The sequence below is a fragment of the Anolis sagrei genome, chromosome 2 (genome assembly GCF_037176765.1).
Source record: "Anolis sagrei isolate rAnoSag1 chromosome 2, rAnoSag1.mat, whole genome shotgun sequence".
NCBI lineage: Eukaryota > Metazoa > Chordata > Lepidosauria > Squamata > Dactyloidae > Anolis > Anolis sagrei.
The window spans coordinates 223,438,412-223,460,797 of record NC_090022.1 but is presented as its reverse complement, the minus strand read 5'-3'; the positions used below and the strand labels follow the sequence as shown (position 1 = coordinate 223,460,797).

General features: G+C 40.1%; 1 protein-coding gene across 1 annotated transcript in view; it reads right to left on the bottom strand.

Annotated features, from left to right (window-relative positions):
- The window catches only part of TMC1 (transmembrane channel like 1), a 64,219-nt gene that overhangs the window by 5,692 nt on the left and 36,141 nt on the right, over positions 1–22,386 (bottom strand). The window contains exons 10-15 of the mRNA XM_067465578.1: positions 21,420–21,599; positions 18,993–19,145; positions 17,424–17,552; positions 11,015–11,082; positions 5,580–5,819; positions 596–721 (exon numbers count right to left, since the gene is read on the bottom strand). Coding sequence (XP_067321679.1) covers positions 596–721; positions 5,580–5,819; positions 11,015–11,082; positions 17,424–17,552; positions 18,993–19,145; positions 21,420–21,599 — 896 coding nt within the window. The remainder of the gene's footprint in view (positions 1–595; positions 722–5,579; positions 5,820–11,014; positions 11,083–17,423; positions 17,553–18,992; positions 19,146–21,419; positions 21,600–22,386) is intronic.

The window sequence follows — 22,386 nt, the reverse complement described above, 5'->3', positions numbered from 1 at the left end:
TCAGGAAGAGGGACAAGAAGGAAGGGCATTATGGTTTAGTTGTGAGAGAAAGGGAAGTGAAATGTGATCCCTGAGCCATGGCAAGCCCAGGGGCCCCATTTTACAGCTCCCAGAGAATCCTATAACCCTTAGTTCCCTCATCATTTTTCTGGTAAAAAAATAAATAAATCACTACCCAAACACACAAAACAAAAATCCCACCCAATGGTTGTTTGGATCCCTTTTCCACACCAAACCTTCAGAATTGCTAGGTTAACCATATTTGGGTAGATTTCCAGAAACAAAAGTGAGATGACACAATTTCCAGTCATTCCAGTTATAGCTTGGCTTGCAGTGGGATTATAGAGGGTTGCCCATCCCTGGGGTACAGTGTCAAATTGAGACTGCGCAGACTCTAGTTCAAATCTCCCTTGGTGATTCAGAATCATTATCATAATTCCTGAGCAAATCATTATCATTTTTAGGAGAATAAATTCAGGGAAAGGGCTATGTATGGTGTGCCCTGACCATTTGGAAGAAGTATGCAAGAGAAAGAAATGTATTAATTAATAAATTATACATTCCCAAGAAAGCAAAGTAAACATGTAGTACGTACACCATCAGCAGTATGAAGGGTAAAATCACACCAGGATTTGAGGCAAGATTAAAAAATTTCCGAAACCAAGAAGGAAAATCGTGCTCCAGGGTTTCTCCGATGACTTCAAACATTCTAGTTTTTCCGCTGTCCATTCACACATAGAATCAAAGAAAGACAAAATAGAACTCTTTTTCAGTAAATGACAACAATAAAAGAAATAGTTACAATGGCAATGTGCACATGCAATAATAACAACAACAGCAACAATAGCAACAACAACGTTATTCTTATATCCCACCACCATTTCCCCGAAGGGACTTGGGGCAACTTACTTGGAGATCAAGCCCAGTATAAACAAGGGTTACAAAGTAACATACTTAAAATATATAGCATATAACAGTAAAATAGAATTAAAAAAAATAAAATCAAACCAATAGAACCACCTTTTTAAAACTTCAACCAATATCGTGACCAGTAGCTGGGAAAAGTGGGCATGTTCAATACTGATAGGTCAAGGCAGGGGTTTGTGCAAACACAAAACTGTAGGGCCAGGCTGGAAATAAAGTGCTGGGTAATCAAAGCAATAAGATAGGTTTAGGCAGTCCTAATCAGGCGCTAAACCATTATTCAAAGGTATGTAACCAGTAGCCAGGAAAAGTGGGCATGTTCAGATTTGATAGAGCAGGGCAAGGGTTTGTACAAATGCAAAAAAATGGAGGGCTAGGCCAGAAGTGGAGTGCTGGGTAATCAAAACCATAAGTTAGGGATTGAACAGTCCTAATCCGGTGCTAAACCGTTATTCAAAGGCATACTGGAACACCCAAGTTTTCAAGTCTTTCCGGAAGGTGGACAGACATCGTATTAGCATGTTTGACTACTATGGCAGATTCATTACATAGTAAACTACACATGGGTTTCATGGTTGTAGGATAGGGAAAAAAATTAAGGCTCAGAGTGGATTGTGGATATGGTTAACTTAGTCAGGTGTGACTGCTGATTTTCATGCCAAAAGGGCAGCCAAATCACCCCAGTTACAGTCTGAAATTTAAAGAAACTATTCATTGTGTTGAATCTATTTGAAGGATAGAAGCCATCCAGTGCTGTAGCTAAGTCTCTGAATTGACTTGTGTCTCACCAACTGGTGGTATGTACACAGCAGGAACTGATAAATTGGCCAGTTTTGCTCCCCCATTCAAATTTTTATAAAGGACCATTTTAATAAATCATAGTGTACTCAACATATCCGTGGGTGTTTGGTTCCAGGATTCTCTGTGTATAACAAAAACAAATGTGTAGGACAGCAGTGGAAGCTGTGGCAAACCCTGACCATCAGGCACATATTCTTCAGGCTCTCCTGGCTTGGGATAGCATGCTAGATGCCTGCTTCTGCCTTTGAGGCTGCAATACCTCGGTTCATTCCTTTACAAGAAAGAAGCAGTTAGCAGGTAGGCTCACAAGAGTCAAGAGGACACAAAGATTTCACATCTGGAGGTTGTGGCTCACTGCCACCTCCACTGCTGTACTATGCCATGTTATTAATAATGAACATAAATAAGACCTTATACAAGAGAGGTCTCATGAATAGTAGAGGACCGTATTGTATACCCCCCCCCCCAAAAAAAATCAGGTACTCCAAGTGTCCTTGTTGCTACCATTCCTCAAAGCTTGAAGTTGTTTTGTGCAGATAACACAAAAGATGAGAGACTGTAATGTAGAGAGACACAGGGATCTTTGAAATGGAATCAATCTAAGAATAAGGTTTAGAGACCTTATAAGAAGACTGATGAGACCGCAAAAAAACAACAACAGCATTTTCTACATAGGAATAATTGAAATATTATATTCTGTACACGAAATGCTGTTTTCTGTGCAAAAACACTATCCCCAATTTTTATAGAGAAAAAATCCCAAAGTACAAATAGTTTTCAAAATGTATGCAGTTTTTGGAGACTTGTTCAAAAAGAAAGTTGATAAGTTACTCACTTCATTCAAAAATGGTGTTAGTGAAGATGTGCATTCCCAGAGTTCAAGGACTACCAAAAGAAAGTCTTTCAGAACAAAGCCCCAGAGTGTATGCTCCTCACTTTCATGGGGAACTTGTTTCACTAATCACTGGGAAGTGATACAGCTATCATAGATGACATTTGCTGTGTATTATTCCCGGGACTCCTAACCATTTCTCCATCTTGAAGGATAGAGTAATTGGCCTCAAATTACCAGAAGACCCTGTCCTGTAGCCAGTGTTGAAGTAAACTTCTACTTGACGCCCAGTTGGCTCCTGTACCTGTGTGTGACATCTTTTTCTTTGCCTCAGGCACCAAAACGGATTGACTGCCCCTTGAGGCAGATTAAGATAGCAATAGTACATGATGGTTTAGAGCAGTGAATCCCAGCCTGTGGTCCTCCATGTGTTTTGGACTTCAACTCCCAAAAATCTGAGCCTGCTTCTTACCCGCTATTAGGGATTGTGGGAGCTGATGTCCAGAACACCTGGAGGACCAAAGGTTGGGAACCACTGGTTTAGAGGTAAACACAGACCTCTTTGCCTTCATCACTGACATTCAAGCCAGGCTTTTTGCTTTTGCAAACTGGATGCTTTTCATCTCTACTTAGAGCCAATTGTTGTGAAGAGTAGTTTCATCATGTTAACACTCACCCTCCCTGAATTTAAACATTTGCAAAGGGCTGTAACTATTTGTACATGTACAGTATCCTGCTTGAGAAAGTTTTGTTAAGGACTATTACATGCTTAATAGAATGGGCTGAATTGTTGTTAGTGATGATGACGCCAAAAGTGTACATATTGTGAGTTATTCTTTCTTCACTTGATACCCATTTGTGCTCATACTATTTGCCAAGTCCTGAGACTGCATGAGGCATTTGCACAGCTCCACCTCTAGATGTCATCCATGATTTTTTATAATTTCAAATCAAACTGGCTTTCTTCAATATCATCTTGATCCACCTTCCCTTTTGTCCTGGACTGAACCCAGATTTAGCCATGTCTACATTAAACCCACTGCAATCAATGAGACATATATAATCATAGCCAAGCTTACTCTCATTATTTTCAGCAGACTCAAAACATTAATGTGTTCATTACACCTATTTTATCCTTGTGAGGAGAGTGTTAAAGGTAGCTCATCTATCTGTTAAACAGACCCACAATAATTTGCAGAGGATGGAGCAATCAAGGAAAATATGTGAATTTCCAGAAGATTTAACAATCATCCCTATTGACACGTTCCACTTTTCTGAGGTATGTACAAGGCAGAAACAAATCAATTAAAGAGAGGAGAAGAAATGATGGAAATAAGACATAAGTGATAAAGTTATACAAGCACAGCACCATGAACTGAGTTTTAACTGGCATTAAGAACATAGACAATATTTGGTTTTGTTGGAAAGTGTGTGTGCACGTGTGTGCGCATGTGTGTATGTGTTTAAAGGAGACATCTGAAGTAAATGCCAAAATACTCTGAGAACATTAGATCCCATCTGATCTCTGTAAGACTTTTATTTATTGGTACAATTTATTTGGGCTTTTTAATTATTATTTTTATTTTCATGGGGAACCTGTGCCACTAATCACTGGGAAGTGGAGGGTCAACTGTAATAGTCCACATACCTTTTTAAAAATAGTCCATAAAGCAGTGGTTCATGGAATGCTTCAGAAGACCTCTCCCTGACCACCACCCCCCCAACTCTGTCCTTGATTTTCCCTGCACAATGTGAACCCACAAACTTCTTCCTTATTTCGTCTTCTTCCATTCCCTGTGTGTTTTGAATATTGTATTAGGATTTAAAATAAAGAGATTTAAGTTTCATCTGTAAAGCAGGGGTGCATTGAATTTCAATTAAATCTTCATACTTTAGTATGGACTTTCCAAAAAGGTTTTTAGAAGGAGGGAGCAAGCCTTCTTGGTAGTTGCTCAACTCTGGAACTCCCTGCCTGGGAAAGCCAGAATGGCCCCCTCCCTGCTCTCCTTCCAGTGGCAGGCTAAAACCTTTTTATTCAGACAGGCTTTTAAAGATTGTTTGGAAGAACAAGTCAGGGGGTGATGTGGTTTTTAACTTTGAATATGTTTTAATGGAGTTTAACTGAATATTTGATACTGTTTATATTTAATTCTGTTTTAATGTTTGCATATTTGTATATTTTAAATGGTATGCTAATGTTTTTATGTTAAGTCGCTTTGAGTCTTCTTTGGGAGAGATTAAAGTGAGATATAAATAAATATAATAATAACAATAACACCAAATTGAACTGGCATTTGAGTCAGTATAACTTGGGAAGATGGGAATGACACATACACAATGAGATGGGAATAGGTGTTGAGTCAGGAAGAGCCACTTGGATTGCTGCTGCAGTCTAAGGCAATTGTCACACTCTGACTCATGTTAAGATCAGTCCATGACCTTCTGGTTATTGATGTTTGTTTTGTTTCATTTTATGGTTGTTTTATATTCTGCTGTTTTTTTAAATTTTATTTTAATTAGATTGTTATGTGTGTATTATATTTTTAAATATTTTTTTTGTAAACCTTGTGTTGTGATTGGTCTCACTTGTAAACCGCCCGAGTCTCTTTGGGGAGATGGTGGCGGAATATAAAAATAAAGTTATTATTATTATTATTATTATTATTATTATCATCATTATTATATTAATTTTTCCAAAGCTTCTTGTACTGTAATGAAGTTATTTTGTGTTTGTGCTCCTGACAAAGAAAAATACATTCAACATAATAAATGCTGCACATGAAATGCAGACATGAAATGCAACAGAGACACTTCCTTGCAAGTATATATTTTTCATTGTGGTTCTTTACACCTGCTGTTATAGAATGCAATTCCAGGTGAAGTATGCCTACAACACTTTTTTCCCAATGCTTTTTAAATTAAGCTAAACCAGTTCCCTAAGAAGGTCCACAAAATTTGTAGAGCTATCGCTTGAACAGTCCTCCATCAGCTAGCAAAGAAATAGATATGAAGAGTAACAGACCTGAATGGACCACAGTCAAAAGATGGTGGAATGGAGACTACAGTGTAGACAACTGGTAGTGTGGAGAGGAATAGAATGAATAGCAACATGGCCATGTAAAAATTGTTTGATCTTGATGCTTTGAAGACTCTTGCGTGGGGGACATTACAGCACATCACAGCCCAGCACTGCAGATACATGGAAGTATGGAGACGGATGACGTTGATCGCAGGGAGGCAAGGTGCATAAAAAGCACCCATCCTAGAAATATTTAATAAACAGCCTGTCATCAAAAGGTAACAAAAGGAGCACATGACTATCACTATTACATGTTTATTATTCCTTTTTCACACCATCTCTGCTCACTATCTGAGGCTAACAAACATTTGCCATTCACCAAACCCCAAATCATTTCACTTGTTTGATGTCACAGATCTATTTCCAAAGCTATAAAAATGGACAAGTTATAACTGTGCTCATCTCATGCTTAGAAAATCAATATAATAACAAGCAGCTCTGTACCTCCAAGATAATATTCCATGTACACACACAAAAAACCCCACTGACTATAATGGCACAAAACCTTTTCATTTGTAAGGTCTTTAAAACCTTATTGGTCTTAGAAGTCTCATGCTAGCTAGCATTTATCTGCTCCCATGTCACTAAATTGTATCCTTCATCTATATGTTTCTGAGTTCTTTATAGTTTGTTTGGCTTGATTTTTTTTCTACTCTGTAGAGCAATGTTGGATTGGAGAACAGGAAATTAAATGCTCAGACATGTAAAAATTCAATAAAACTGCACCAGTAAACACAATAATAACTTTCTATTAAACGATTTTAAACCCTACTTCCATAGATAGCCATCCCATTCTGCAAAGCTATGAGTTGTGACTTTGTAACAGGTTGGTTACTGTTAACATTTGGATTCCATGCAACTTTCCAAAAGTTGTCTGCCAGCAATTGCTTCAGAACTTTGACAATTTCGGCCAACATCCCACTTGGCAAAGTTAGATATAAAGGAATAGAGGTCTCCTTCTGCACTTTTAGTGGCACTGCAGAAGAGATAATTTCAACAGATATAGTTTACATAACAAGCCACCCTTGCTGAAATATGCTATTCTGGTTAAAAACCAGGAACCCCATTCATTAGGTGAGGAGAGGGAGAGAAGAGGAGAACAGTTGCAGAAACACAAAGAAAAAAAAGGAGGCAAAGAAAGAAATGGTGCCCTTGCCCACTCTTGGATATGGTCCTGTTTCCCACTAGCTGAAGCCAGTGATACCATCAACATACAGGAGTGTTCCTTGTAGCCTTCAGCCATTCAGAAATGAAAACCATACCACGTGTTCAAACACTATCAGACTATGTATTGTCAAAGGCTTTCATGGCCAAAATCACTGGGTTGTTGTAAGTTTTTGGGCTATATGGCCATGTTCCAGAAGCATTCTCTCCTAATGTTTTACCTGCATCTATGGCAGGCAACCTCTGAGGATGCCTGTCATAGATGCAGGCAAAACGTCAGGAGGGAATGCTTTTGGAACATGGCCATATAGCCGGAAAACTTACAACAACCCAATATCAGACTTTGTCCAACATGGCAAAAATTGTTAATGAAGAAGAACATGCAAACTAGAAGATTTCTGGAACTTTGGGGCTTAGAATTCCAAAGACTCCAGAGGATTTTGTCATGACAATTAAATTAGATTCATAGCATTATAACACAATAGTGTACTGTTTTATCATGTTGTACTCTGCCTTGACCCATGTTCCTTGTTGTTGTTGTTGTTGTTGTTGTTGTTGTTGTTGTTGTTGTGTGAAAGTGATCCTAAACTAGAAACACTTTATTCACCTAATGCCTTTTATCTTTCCTTCCATTGTGTTTAATTTTGCACTGTTTTGTAACTGAAATCCTAGCAATCTAGCTTGCATCACCAATGAGGAAGGATGTTGGTATTTGCAGTCCAACAATATATGGAAGGCCACATGTTTCCTACCTCTGATCTGATTTGAAGTATAACTCAGCAAAAGGGAAACAGAATTTCACCTAAATGAAGCAAACAAGATGACAAGATATGGCAATGGATTTTGATATAAATCATCAAACTTTCTGGGAGAATTTTTTAAAAAATCCAAGCAAGTGTCCCCTTTTGGTTAGTTGATGTCATGTATATAGAGTCTTATATCAGACAACCAGAATCAATATTAGTGGCGTTGGATGTGCAGTAACAGATTTGAAAAACAAGAAAAATACAAGAAAATGAATTAAAATATTTTGTGACATTATCAATATTTTTAATGTTACAGCTAAATTTACAAAATGAATAAGCAAAGGCATAAATGTCCACCTATATTGTGTTAATTTGTGACACTGAAGCATATGGCACTGATTGGCTAAGCTAGTAAATGGTCCAAAATTGTTTAATTGCTCAGAAAATCTAGCAGTTTGCAACTCAGCTGCTGTGTGGGATGAGAAAGTTGTCAGTCTGCCTGGGAGTAAACGTCACATGAATTGAGAACTGGAAAGAAGCCACAATAAACCTACATTGCTGTGATATGATTGTACATCCAGGCATTTCACTGTGGGGATGAAAAGAAAAGAAAAAGTTGCTACTGTATGCAGTAGGGATCTGCCACTTCAGGATGGGTTTATAAATACCAGGGCTCTTGACATTCCCCAGCTGGTAACTCTCAAAACAGAGGCGGTCCTTTAGAAAAAATAACTAGTTCTAGTTATTTAGAGGAATTTTTCTGAGTGGTGGAAATTTTGGGTTCTCAGTCCCAAACTTGGACTGAGTTCTCAGTCCCAGTTTGGGACTGAGAACCCAAAATTTCCACCTGATAACAATATGAGGAAATATTCTAGAGCCCAACATTAAACGGATAATCTGTAAACACTTAGAAAGGAATATCATGATAATGAAAAGACAACATTATGGTATGCCAAACCAATCATATTAATTTTTCTGATAGAGTTACAAGCTTGATAAAGGAAATACTGTAGATGTACAATATCTTGATTTCAGTTAGACCTTCAATAGGGTTCCCCTTTATATTTTTGCAAAAAAGCTAACAAAGTGCGAGCTAGATAATTCTACAGAAGTGGATTTCTAACTGGTTGACCAACTGAACAGAAAGGGTCCTTACTGCTTACCAATTGCTCCTCCTCATCCTGAAGTGAGCAGTGGGTGCCATTGGGTTCAGTCCTTTCCCTAGTTCATTTTCACATCTTTGTCAATTAATTGGATGATGAAATAGAAGGCATACTTATCAAATTTGCAGATGATACCAAATGAAGAGAGGTAGCTAATACCCAGAGGATTTGGTCAGAGTTCAAAACAACAGATTGGAGAGTTGAGAAAAAAGTAACACAATGAATTTCAACAAGGTATTACACTCGGGCAGAAAAAAAAATGGAACGCACAAATATTGGATGGGTGACACAAATATAAGATGGCTCTTAGTAGACTACAAGCTGAACATGAATCTACAGTGTGATTGTTCACAGGGTCTAGATCAAGGAAAGGAAGAGTACCACTGTTTGCTTTGATTAGTTGATTGTGTTCAGTTCTGGGTACCACAATTCAAGAAGGATATTGACAAATTGGTATTGTCCAGAGGAGGGTGACTAAAATGAGAAAAGATCTGGAAACCATGTCCTATGGGAGGCAGCTTAGGGAGCTGACTATGGACGGGCAGGAGGGAAGTGAGGGAAAGAATTGGGAAGAGTGAGGAAACCATCTTACTGCATTCTTTCCCAGTGAGGTCCATCTTTGGGGATGGCCTGCCACCCTACTGCCTTTCCCTATCATCTTTTCACTTTCCCTTGCTTCTATCCACTTTCTGGAATCAGACTTCTGAGAATGGAGTATGCTGGCAGGATAGTGGCCCTGCATCATGCGATGGCCTCTGTGTGCAAAAAAGGAGAGAAAATGTTTGCCAGTGTGCAAAAAAGGAGAGAAAATGGAAGAAAATATCAGAGTGATGAGATCCTATGTTTAACCTGGAGAAGAGGTGACATGACTGTCATGTTTAAATATTTGAAAGGTTTCCATATCAACAAGGAAGCAAGTTTGTTTTCTGCTGATCCATAAAGTAAGACAAGAACAAATGACTTCAAACTACAAGAAAGGAAATTCCACCTAACATTGGGAAGAACTTTCTGACAGTAAGCTGTTTGACATTGGAATATGCTCCTTCAGAGTGCAGTTGAATCTCCTTCTCTAGAGGTTTTCAATCAGAGGCTGGACAGTCATGTGTGATGGATGATTTGATTGTCTATTCCTGCATGGCCAAAAGGTAAACTGGATGGTCCTTGTGGTCAAGCAATAGGATTCTATAATTACTTGTTATAACCCACAGAAGTCTCTGATTTTTTTAAATTACAGAAGATAAATAAAATGCAAGGGACAAGAAAAAAGTACAGAACAAGAAACAAGCTTTAACTTTTATTCTCTATTATATGGCATACCTAAGGACTAGAAAACTTGTGGTCCTAAAGATGTTGGACTCTGATGTCAGTCACTGTGTGGCCAAACTAGACATTAGTGAACATTATGAGGGTTTTCAGTTATCAACTTCCATTGTGTCATAGGTTCTCTACACTGTATTACACAAGCACCCAACGTTCATCTCCAGTGACATCCCCGGCCCATCCCCTGTTCAGATATCAGCCACCACGCCAATTTAAATCAAGAAATAGTTTTCTAAGATCTATAGAGATACTCACTAGGACACCTCAACAATTGAGAGTCCAAAAGTGGCAGGCTAAAACCTGGAACCTCAATCAATGGCTGATACCAAAAGAGAGACTCCATCCTGGGCACACAGAAAACTGGGTGACTTGGATGATGCTGAACAGACTGCGCTCTGGCTCCACAAGATGCAGAGCCAACCTTAAGGAAATGGGTCTATAAAGTGGAGTCCATGACATGCGAGTGTTGAGAAGAGCAAACCACAGACCACCTACTACAATGCAACCTGAACCCTGCTGCATGCACAGTGGAGGACCTTCTTATAGCAATACCAAAGGCACTCCAAGTGGCCAGCTACTGGTCAAAGGACATTTACTAGAATGCCAAGTTTGCAAACTTTGTTTTTTTAAAACAAACAAACAAACAAAGCAACTGTTTGGTTCGCTCCTGATACAATAAATAAACCCAATGTTTAAAAATTACATCACTATATCTTCAGTAAAAGAGCATGATTTATCATTCTGTTACTCTCTGTTTGTGCCAGCTACTCTTATAGCATCCATGCATGATTTCACTTCAGTTACAACACAATAAAATTGGCAGACAGAGATGCAAGGCCAGAAATGACAGATATATTCCTCCTCATTTTACATTAGAGACTTAATAAGCAATATGAGAGAATTCACAATTGAGTTCGCACACATGTCGTAACACAGGTACATTATACAAGAACTGTTTTGTAATATTGCTGGGGGATAATCTTACCAGATCATGCCTTGATTGAAGATCAGACCCAGCACATTCCCACTAATATCAAATTCTGAGTATGAGGGCTGGTGGGGAAACATGTGAGGATTCTATTACAGTTACATTTTTAACACAAAATATAAAAACAGTTTATATAACACAATGACTGTTTCCACAGCAAACAAAATCATGGGCAAGAATGAATACATCCCAAAACAAATCATAAATATAATATGCAAGGGCAGGTGGCAAAACTCTTGCTCTTTGTAGTTCTGGAAAAAAATGCTGTGATTAAATTTAGCATTTTGATTTTTTTTTTAGTTCTAATTTTTAAAAAGCTACAAAATGCACAGCAACATTATGTTTGATTAGTGCTGAAATGTCCCAAACAAGTCAAAGATTACAATCCCAGGTGTTTTCCCTCTTCTCCCTGCTCAGTTTTTACACCATGAAAATTGAAGTCAGAAGCAGTCACTTCTGTTCATTGCTTTTGCTGAATCCACTTATATAGGAAATGGAAAGCAATTCACAAAGAATGGGTTAGATGACCCTTTAATTCAGGTGAGAACTTGTCCAAAAGAGGTATTCACAACATCAACATTGTGAAAACAAGGAGGTCCTACTTAGCAGTACTTTCAAAAGTACTTTTCCCAAATTATATTGGAAAGCAAGAAAGAAGTAAACTATGGATGTAAAGAATACTAGCCAATTTTCAATTCTACCCAGCAGGGATAAAGGTTATGTGTTTTTGTATCAGAGCATAACTTAAGCTAAGATTTATATTCTTAATGTGAACACTCCTTGTTATTGCTGTCAACATTTTTGTTCTTTCTGAAGTGTTTCTGTGTCTTCACCAGCTGTATGACAAGCAAAATCAATCAGCAGGTGGGAGTTTCCCTTGGTACACAAATGAAGTGCTGGAGAAAAGTCTCTTTGTTGAATTTCTGTTTGTCACACAGCTGTTGAAAACACCAAAGCCCTGAAAAAGGAATGATGATTCTAATAAAAATGATGATCACGGTATCCTTCTGGGATGCCTCATAGACATGGGGCTCGGGGGCACTGCTCTGCAATGGCTCCGATCCTTTCTTGAGGGATGGTCCCAGAAGGTGTTATTGGGTGACACCTGTTCGGCCCCACAACCGTTGTTGTGTGGAGTCCCACAGGGTTCAATTCTGTCCCCGATGTTATTTAACATCTACATGAAGCTGCTGGGAGAGATCATTCGGAGTTTCGGAATGAGATATTATCTCTATGCAGATTATGTCCAAATCTGTCACTCCTTCTCACCTGTCACCAAGGAGGCCGTCCAGACATTGAACTGGTGCTTGGCTGCTGTGTCAGACTGGATGAGAGCTAACAAATTGAAACTGAATCCAGACAAGACAGAGGTCCTACTGGTCAGTCATAAGGCCGAACAGGGTATAGGGTTACAGCCTGTGTTAGATGGGGTTACACTCCCCCTGAAGATGCAGGTTCACAGCTTGGGAGTGATCCTGGACTCATCGCTGAGCCTGGAACCCCAGGTCTTGGCGGTGGCCAGGAGAGCTTTTGCACAATTAAAACTTGTGCGCCAGCTGCACCCGTATCTTCAGAAGTCGGATTTGGCCACGGTGGTCCACGCTCTTGTTACATCCCGGATAGATTACTGCAACGCATTCTACGTGGGGTTGCCTTTGAAGACTGTTCGGAAACTTCAATTAGTCCAGCGGGAGGCAGCCAGATTGCTCACTGGAGCGTTATACAGGGAGCATACCACCCCCCTGTTATATCAGCTCCACTGGCTGCCGATCCAGTTCCGAGCACAATTCAAAGTGCTGGTTTTGACCTACAAAACCCTATATGGTTCCGGCCCAGCGTATCTGTCCGAACGCATCTCCCTTTACATCCCATCTCGGAGTCTGAGATCCTCTGGGGAGGCCCTGCTCTCGACCCCGCCTCTGTCACAAGTGAGATTGGCGGGGACGAGGAGCAGGGCCTTCTCAGTGGTGGCCCCTCACCTATGGAATTCACTCCCCGAGGAGATCAGATTAGCAACATCCCTCCTTTCCTTCAGAAAGAAATTAAAAACATGGATGTGGGACCCGGCATTTGGGCAATCCGGCAGATGAATAAGGGACTGTGACGATGGATAGGAACTGAACTCTGAGTGGCGAACGCTGTGTCTGAGATTGGCTACTGATTGTGTGATATATTGTTGTTTTAATTGTTTTTAATTGTTGACCATTTAATTGCTGGTTTTATATGTTATTGTATTTGTGCAGGCACCAAGACGTGACTTTTTGTAAGCCGCACTGAGTCCCCCCTCGTGGGTTGAGAAGGGCGGGGTAGAAGTATACGAAATAAATAAATAAATAAACCTTAAATGCCTGCCTGGATGCATTGTCTTGTTTGTTGGACAAGCAGAGACATTGTTAGAATCTCTTGTGATACAACACCCCCTCAACTGTGATGTTAGAATTTGAATGAATCAGATAATCATGTATTTTGAATATGGCATTAATCAATCATTATTGGGACCTCATCACACTAAAGAATGAATCCACTTTAAATCTGGTTTCTGCCTCCTGCAGAATTCTGGGGTTTGTAGTTTAGGGGAGAGCCTTTAACAACCTCACTAAACTACAAACCCCAGAATTCTGCAGGAGGCAGAAACCAGGTTTAAAATGGATTCGTTCTCTAGTGGGAGAACGAATCCATGTTTAAAGACAAGTCATTGTGTGTACTGTTCTAACAAGTAGCATACAGATGAAATCAAAAATAAGGTCCCTGTCTATCATGTTTGCTATATTATGCTGTGTGTGTGTGCAGATAACATGTAAAGTTCGGTCCTAAGATATCCATCAATTACAATTTGACAAATTTGCTCTCACCCAGGAAAGCACTTCTTGTTCAGGACTTGTCCTTGGTTATCTAGCTCTTCCCATAGAAAGTGCAGCCAGCCCTAAACATTTAGAAGGGTTAGGGCCACAGGACCCCTGCAAAAGTGGGAAAACTGTGACTATTTCTAAGCCCCCTATTCCCAAACTAGTTAACTCAAAATCATGCTGCTATGGTGACTGGACCCATCTACATGTTTCCTCATGCAGTCATTTGCTTGTTTGGGCAAACAAACAGAGAGAAAATTGAGGGATGAAGGGTCAGGAAGTGTGGGTATCCATGTTCCTTTGTGCACTCACTCAATTAGGCAGGTTGGGGAAGAGGACAGGATAGAGACAGAAGCAAAACAGGTTGGTGATGTCTCTGGGTGGATGGAGGGAATGCCACTACCATAAGAACAGCTGCTGCAGCCTGTTTCTGCCTGGCCTCCTCCCACAGCCAGTGCTCCTCCCACAGCCAGTGCCACCCCACCTGCCTGCCCCAGCTCTCTCTCCCTCCTCCTGCTTCTTCTCTCTGCCCTGGAGACCCATACACCACCTGTTTTCCCATTCTCTTCATCCACTTGAGTAATGGCATAAAGGGACATGTACATCCTCCCATTTTCCATGCCCCTTCTCCCTGCCTACTCATCTGAGCAAATGAGTGAATACATGAAGAAACATGCATACCCTCACCTCCCTCATCCCACTCCATCTCTTCACTTTACATGAAGGAAATGTGTGCACCTTCTCTCCTCCCAAAGCCTCTCCCTCTTGTAGTCCTTCTCACCACCAGTTTGATTTCCTCCCATAATACAAAGATTTGACTGGTAACTTAGCCTGACTTAACTCAAGGGCTATTGACTAGGCTTGGGCAATCAAGAAAAAATTTGGCTCTAAACTCGCTTCGTTTCTAGGGGGTGCTAGCATTTCGAATTTCAGAGGACTTCCGGAATTCATGATTTCAAAATTTTGAAATTTCCGAAATTTTGTTAATTACAAATCGATTCGTTAATGGTGGACACAATTGCGCTATACGCGCAATACATGAAAAAAAACTCCAAACGGGACAGGGGGAAGTTCTGAAGCTTCCCTCTCCCTCTGTTGTTGACTGTTGCTGATAAAACTAACAACTAACCAAAACCAAACTCCAGTCTTTAAAACGCTTTGAAACGGTTTGTCTAAACCCAGCTAAACGTCTTCTTCCTGGCCCAACAGTTTAAAACTATCATTATTATTATTATTATTATTATTATTATTATTATTATTATTATTATTATTGGATGGCCATCTGTCAAGGGTGCTTTAATTTGATATTCCCAGCATGAAGGCAGAAGGGGGTTTGTTATTGTTTTTGTTGTTGTTGTTGTTGTTGTTGTTGTTTTTAAGAATGGATGGCCATCTGTCAGGGGTGCTTTAATTTGATATTCCCAGCATGAAGGCAGAAGAGGGTTTGTTGTTGTTGTTGTTGTTGTTGTTGTTGTTAAGAATGAGATGTGTGGTCCATCCAAAACCAATCCGAAGTCAGAATGGAGGAGTCAGCACTCACATGAATCCAGTCTTTAAAACGCTTTAAAATGGCTTGTCTAAACCCAGCTAAACATCTTCTTCCTGGCCCAACAGTTTAAAACTATTATATCCCAAGATCCGATCCAGGTTATCTGCTTTGAACTGGATTATATGAATCCGCACTGCCAGATAACCTGGGATAAACAGAAAACCTGGGATCAGACCTTGGGATATAGGGCCTGTCTGGAAGGATCCCTAGACCCCTTCTACACTGTCCTTATATCCCAAGATCCGATCCAGGTTATCTGCTTTGAACTGGATTATATGAGTCCACACTGCAGATAACCTGGGATAAACAGAAAACCTGGGATCAGATCTTGGGATATGGGGCCTGTCTGGAAGGGCCCCTAGAACCCTTCTACACTGTCCTCATATCCCAAGATCCGATCCAGGTTATCTGCTTTGAACTGGATTATATGAGTCCGCACTGCCAGATAATCTGGGATAAACAGAAAACCTGGGATCAGATCTTGGGATATAGGGCCTGTCTGGAAGGGCCCCTAGACCCCTTCTACACTGTCCTCATATCCCAAGATCCGATCCAGGTTATCTGCTTTGAACTGGATTATATGAGTCCGCACTGCCAGATAATCTGGGATAAACAGAAAACCTTGGATCAGATCTTGGGATATAGGGCCTGTCTGGAAGGGCCCATAGCCCCCTTCTATACTGTCCTCATATCCCAAGATCTGATCCAGGTTATCTGCTTTGAACTGGATTATATGAGTCCGCACTGCCAGATAACCTGGGATAAACAGAAAACCTGGGATCAGACCTTGGGATATAGGGCCTGTCTGGAAGGGTCCCTAGACCCCTTCTACACTGTCCTTATATCCCAATAACAACAACAACAACAACAACAAACCCCCTTCTGCCTTCATGCTGGGAATATCAAATTAAAGCACCCCTGACAGATAGCCATCCATTCTTAATAATAATAATAATAATAATAATAATAATAATAATAATAGTTTTAAACTGTTGGGCCAGGAAGAAGACGTTTAGCTGGGTTTAGACAAGCCATTTTAAAGCGTTTTAAAGACTGGATTCGTGTGAGTGCTGACTCCTCCATTCTGACTTCGGATTGGTTTTGGATGGACCACACATCTCATTCTAAATAATAATAATAACAACAACAACAACAACAACAACAACAACAACAACAAACCCCCTTCTGCCTTCATGCTGGGAATATCAAATTAAAGCACCCCTGACAGATGGCCATCCATTCATAATAATAATAATAATAATAATAATAATAATAATAATAGTTTTAACCCCTGCCCAGAAAGGCAGGAGGTTAGGCAGGCAACAGGCAGGTCTCTGTGAGTGCTGCACTGCTGTGTCCTCTTTGCCCAATGCAGGCCAGAGTGAGGAACGAGGTGAGGTGACCGGCAGGAGGAGAGGGGGAATTGATCCGCTTAAGCGGAGGCCAGGGACCCGGAAGTGGGGTAAATGCCGACCGCTTGCAACCAGGGAGAGGGGAGGGAAACTGTGAGTTTTAAAAACTTGCACCAGACATCCGAAATAATTACGAAAAATGGGGAAATTGTTTCAATTCTTAATTACTCCTCACACTATTCCTGCTTGGCTCGATATTGGGTCGTAAGCTAATTTAAATATGAATTAATAATGAGTAACGAAAATAACAATCTGGATTGCCCAAGCCTACTATTGACATCTTTATGAAAAATGGTGGTGGGGATAACAGCAAACAATTCACTAATAGTCACATCTGTGAAAGTTAAACCCACAATTGTATAGGAGCAATTGTAGAATGAACAGGCATTATTACTTTGGAAGAATTGTAGTAATGCAGCATCCAGCATTATCAAAGTGTCCCAGTAACATAGCTCAGAGGTCTTATCTGTTATTCATTCAGTTGCAGTACTCATATATGGAACTTCCTACATGATGCAGGACTTCACATTTCTTTTAAAGAACATTTCAAAATGGATTTATTGGAAGAGGCAAAAGAAGAAAAGAAGTTGAATACTTACGAAGCCATATTCCAAGTCCCAGCACCAGCAGTAATTGAAAAACCTGACAAAGACAGCTTTTAGGAAATCACCAATTAAAATTGTGACGTAGGTTGTCACTGTGTCAGAGACTGTCAACCGGACAAATTCCTGCAAAACAGTATTTCGCTTTTTCAGGCAAAGCAATTAAAGGAAATTGTTTCATATATTAGTGTGATTGGTATGCACTATTGGTTTTTGTTTCTGTCGTTTGTAACTGGCCACTAGGATACTTTACAACAAAAATGTAGGGACTAAAGTTTTGGGGCTAAATTCAGCTGTGCTGTTATTTCTCAGGAAACTACACCCCTTTTCCATAATAATAGTGTTTCATGGCTTCCTCATATTTGTATGGATAATTTCCTAGTCTAAAAAAATTGAAGTGTTTCTGCTAAAATATGTTCATATTTTTAGTGCCAAAGTTCTGCATTTGCCCACTGGAATGAGACCCAAAGAAGTCCCTTTAAATTGAACCCAGCCCTTCAACTCAAAGAGGCTTCCTACTCTTGCTTTGTAGCATTGATGGACAAAGTGTGGTCATTTTGTAGGTCATTTTGTAGACATTTTTATATAGCTGAAAATTAGGATTTCGACATAAAAGAGCACATAGAGTTTTCTCAAGCCCTCAAAAGCCACCAAGTTCCTTGAAACTAAAGTAGACCTCCAGAAATCAGAACCCTCCAAAGTTGTTCATCCTTCTTTTACAAGAAACTTAGGTTACTTTTTAATCACATACATAAGTTAAGTGGGAATAATGTTCAGAGAAATGGATGATCTTGCGGCTGAAGAAAGAAACATCCTATGGGTTCAAACAAAACCAGGGCACATCCAGACAAACACTTTATTGCAGAAAAATCTGAAATAAAAAGGGGGCTGTCCAGATGACATCCTGGACAAACCCAAATTAATCCATCACAAACCAGGAAAACCCAGGTGGACAATTAATTTGATCGTGGGTTTATTCCATGCCTTCTTGGAAGGCAAAGGATAAATCCACTACTTTGACTGTCTGGCCTGCTTCCTCAAAAGTTCTAGACTTTTGAAAGGGCAGTCTAGACAGTAGTCTCATTTTCCAGGCTGATTCAGCCTGGACAATGGCAAGGACTGCAACCCCTTTCCCAACCCTGCCCCCACAAAACGCTAAAAAATAAAAAGGAAAGTTACCAGGAGCCATTTGACTTCTCCTTCTTTCTGATGGAATATACCAATGACACCTGAAATGAAGGGGGGGGGCTCAAATTGCTCCTAGCTCCTCCTATGTTTTATGGCATCATGGGTATGTTCCCTCAGGTAGGAAGAGAAGCTCCTGGGGAGTCTCCTTTTTATTTTCAAGGGTTTTTTTTGGGGGGGGGGGGCGGGGGTGTATGGCCATATGTTATCCTGGAAGTATTCAGGATAGCATGTGGACAGCCAAAGGGAGAAACTAATTTTCTCCCCTGCCTGTGTGGATTTAAACCCACTTTGGAGCGGGTTTCTTAAACCCGCTCCAAAGTGGGTTTAATGTATGTCTGGAACTGGCCCTGAATTGTTTCAAACATGAAGCAGGCTTACCTGCCCAACCATGGTTTCCCAACATGGGCCTCTAGGGACATCTGCAGGGTCCACATCGGGGGGAGGACCAGTGACGTTTTCAGGCAGTGTCCCATTGTACAGGTTAGCTAACCAAATGGTCATGTTCTGCTTTACAATCATCTCTTCTTCCAGCTACCAAAAAAAATTTAAAAAAACAAACAGGTTTTCTCCAACAGCACATGTTCTGATATTTCATCCAGAGTAGGGCTGCAATAGCTGCTGATAAATGCTAATTGGCATGTTGAGATCATTTCTCTAATGAACCCAGTAGGGGGCCCCAAGCTCTCAGGAAGGACATCAATCTCCATAGACTTTCTTCTTGTGAGCACCAATAAATATTTTTACCATTTCTTCGCCAACTGTGAACACGTTCTTCAAAACTATTCACACTTTGGAATTTAATCTGCGGGAGGGGGATGTGACTGTTTTCTATGCAGATAACATATTTGTGTGTGCGTGGACAGAAATGTTGTATTTGCTGCAAAATACCATAGATGTTTTGTTTGGTTTTTTTTTGTGGAGAATAAGTCCCAAATTGTGAAAAATATCATCTGTCCAAATTCTCCTCATCAAGGCTTCTCAACAACTAGGAAAGCTATTTTTCAACTCCCCCACCCCATCCCCGATCCCCAACATAACATCTCACTTTACCACATATAAACTAAACACATGGTTAAGACAGGGGGGATTGTAAGCAGGGGATGTATATGTAAATGTGAATGTACCTACCACATGAGAGTAATAGTTCATAAATCTGATAAAAAATTAAAAACTTAGAGCATAATAAATAATGCCAGAAACTTTCCACCCAAAAAGTTGACATAGAAAACCATCTGGAAATTTTTGATAGTCTAAAGAAACCACCCACTCAAAAACCAATATAACCCTTATTAATACAGTACTACTACCATTGCTACTGCTGAAACTGCTACTATTACACATATACTTCAATACAGAGGCATCCAAGACTCTTTGCAACCATCCACACTGCAGATGTATAGCAGTATGACAATGCTTTAACTGCAATGGCACCATCTGTGGAATCCTGGGATTTGTAGTTTGTTCTGACACCAGAGCTCTCTGACAGAGAAGTCTATATCTCACAAACTCATTGGACTATGGTATTTAATGTAGTTCCAAACTGATGCAATTCTAAAGTGTGGATACAATCTTTGTCCCAAAACCAAGTAAAGTTAGAATTAATTCCAACAGAAATAATTTAGACTCAATTTACATACACTAGTTGATTCAGTAGATTTATTCAAAACTAACAAGACCAAAAGTGTATCAGATATATGATCCAAATTTTATTGGAAGCCTTAACTAGAGTAGATCCATTGAATCAACAGGGTTTGTGCAATTGACACACAACTGACAAACGGAGTCAATACATCTATTCTAATTGGAATGAGGAATCGAATTCAGGTCATGGACTGAATTCAGAGCTGTCTTCCCTCTGTAGACATTCTTCTGCAGGTAAACAGCCTCTGGACAATATCCTCATCTGCACGGCTACAGATTATTATTATTATTATCTATTATTTCCCTTTAACTGCCTTGGGTTCACTCTATGGAATCCTGGGATGGGCAATTTAAGAAGGGAAATGCAGAATTCACAGCCAGAGTACCCTAATGCACCCCCCACACTACAATGGTGGAACTATGGCAGTTAAAATGGAATAATACCAATAATACCACACATGTTTCCCCCCCCCCCCCCGAATTCCATAGTTTTAATAACAAAGATGCTCTGCTGAATCTTGTCCCATGCCACACATCCCTTTTAAAAAAAAAGAAGAAGCTCCAACTGTATTTGTTCAATTGGTTTCAATTTTGCTGATTTAGAAGTAACTAAGGACCTCATAACATGGATGAGGTCCTGCAGGGCGATTTGCCACCACCCATGTCAAATCAGTGGGGCATTCCCCACACCCGACATCCATCTCATCCACAGCTGATGCTTCCCCATCCCATGTGGGGATGCATCGCTGCCACAGCTTGACCCCATAGTTTTCTACAGAACATAGGAAGTCTCTCGTGTTTTGAGGAAGTCTCCTGTGTAACATTTGGAACACTTCCTCCACGAGGCCTGCCGGAAGTCAATGTATGTCATGTTATGGTGTCTGGCAAGGAGGAAGTCTTCCAAAAGTGTCCTAGGACCTCACTACCTCTGAGGATGCTTGCCATAGATGCAGGCGAAACGTCAGAAGAGAATGCCTCTAGACCATGGCCATATAGCCCGAAAAAACTTACAACAACCCTGTCCTAGGACACTTAATTTGCCTCATGACATGAAGCTGTAGACCAAGGACAAGTCTTCTCTTTGTACCCTTCTGGAGTTCTGAATGGAATATCCTACTACAAAGATGAAAGTAACCACAGTGTGGATGTGATGGCTTCACTTGCCTTAAGATTTATTTCATCCATGAGAGCAATAATGAAGGTGTACAGATTGCCCAGGAAGAGAGCAAAGATGCGCCCCAGTTGCCAACGAAGTGCTATTCGAGGGTGATAGTTTTCCAGGGCACTAATGACATCAAATAAAGTTGGGCAGAACATTCCCAGGAGGGACATGACCATGTTCACCTGTCAGAATGGGAAACAAAATTGATAGTTATGCCCCTATGATCTTCTAAGGATGATCATCTTAGAAAATCTGGTATGCAAAGTAAACTGTTATTGAACTTTGTCATCTTTAAAGTGGAATGATGCTTAAAATTAAGATTTTATGCGCTGAAATGAATATCAATGCTTGGATTTTCTTTGTCTTCTCTGCAGTGTTTACATTCTAATGACAAGACTAAAACTTTATAGTACTGTTTACTAGCAGGTCCATTGCCAGAAAAGCTGCACATGGACCTAGAGACCGTAGGAACAGAAACACTACAAATATGTTTCAGTAAGTAAACATTTATCAAATGAATGAATGAATGAGTGAAAAAGTTAAGCCATCTATTAAGTCATCAAGAGCATTCTGTCTTTGAAGTCATCAGAGATAATACTGGAGATAATTCCCTGGGTTTCTCAGGATCTACAGTCAGTTTTCCATGGTTGCTGGTGTTAGAGGCATAGGACCCCCATGAAAGTGAAAAAATGTGAATAAAGAAATTGCTATTTTTTTTAACCTGACAGGAGTTTCTAGATCTACCAGCATGACTCTATGGTCAATTCCTGCTGGAAGTAGACTATAGAATTACACTGGAGGATCCAGAGATTCCTAGAGAGACATTCTTTTTTGAAATCTCTAGGGTCCTCCAGCATGACTCAAGGACGTTGACAATAGGGTCACATTGGAGAAACCAAAGATTCCTAGACAGAACACCTTTAGTCGAATATGCAAATAATCAAATCCACAAAAGTCAAACCTGCAAAT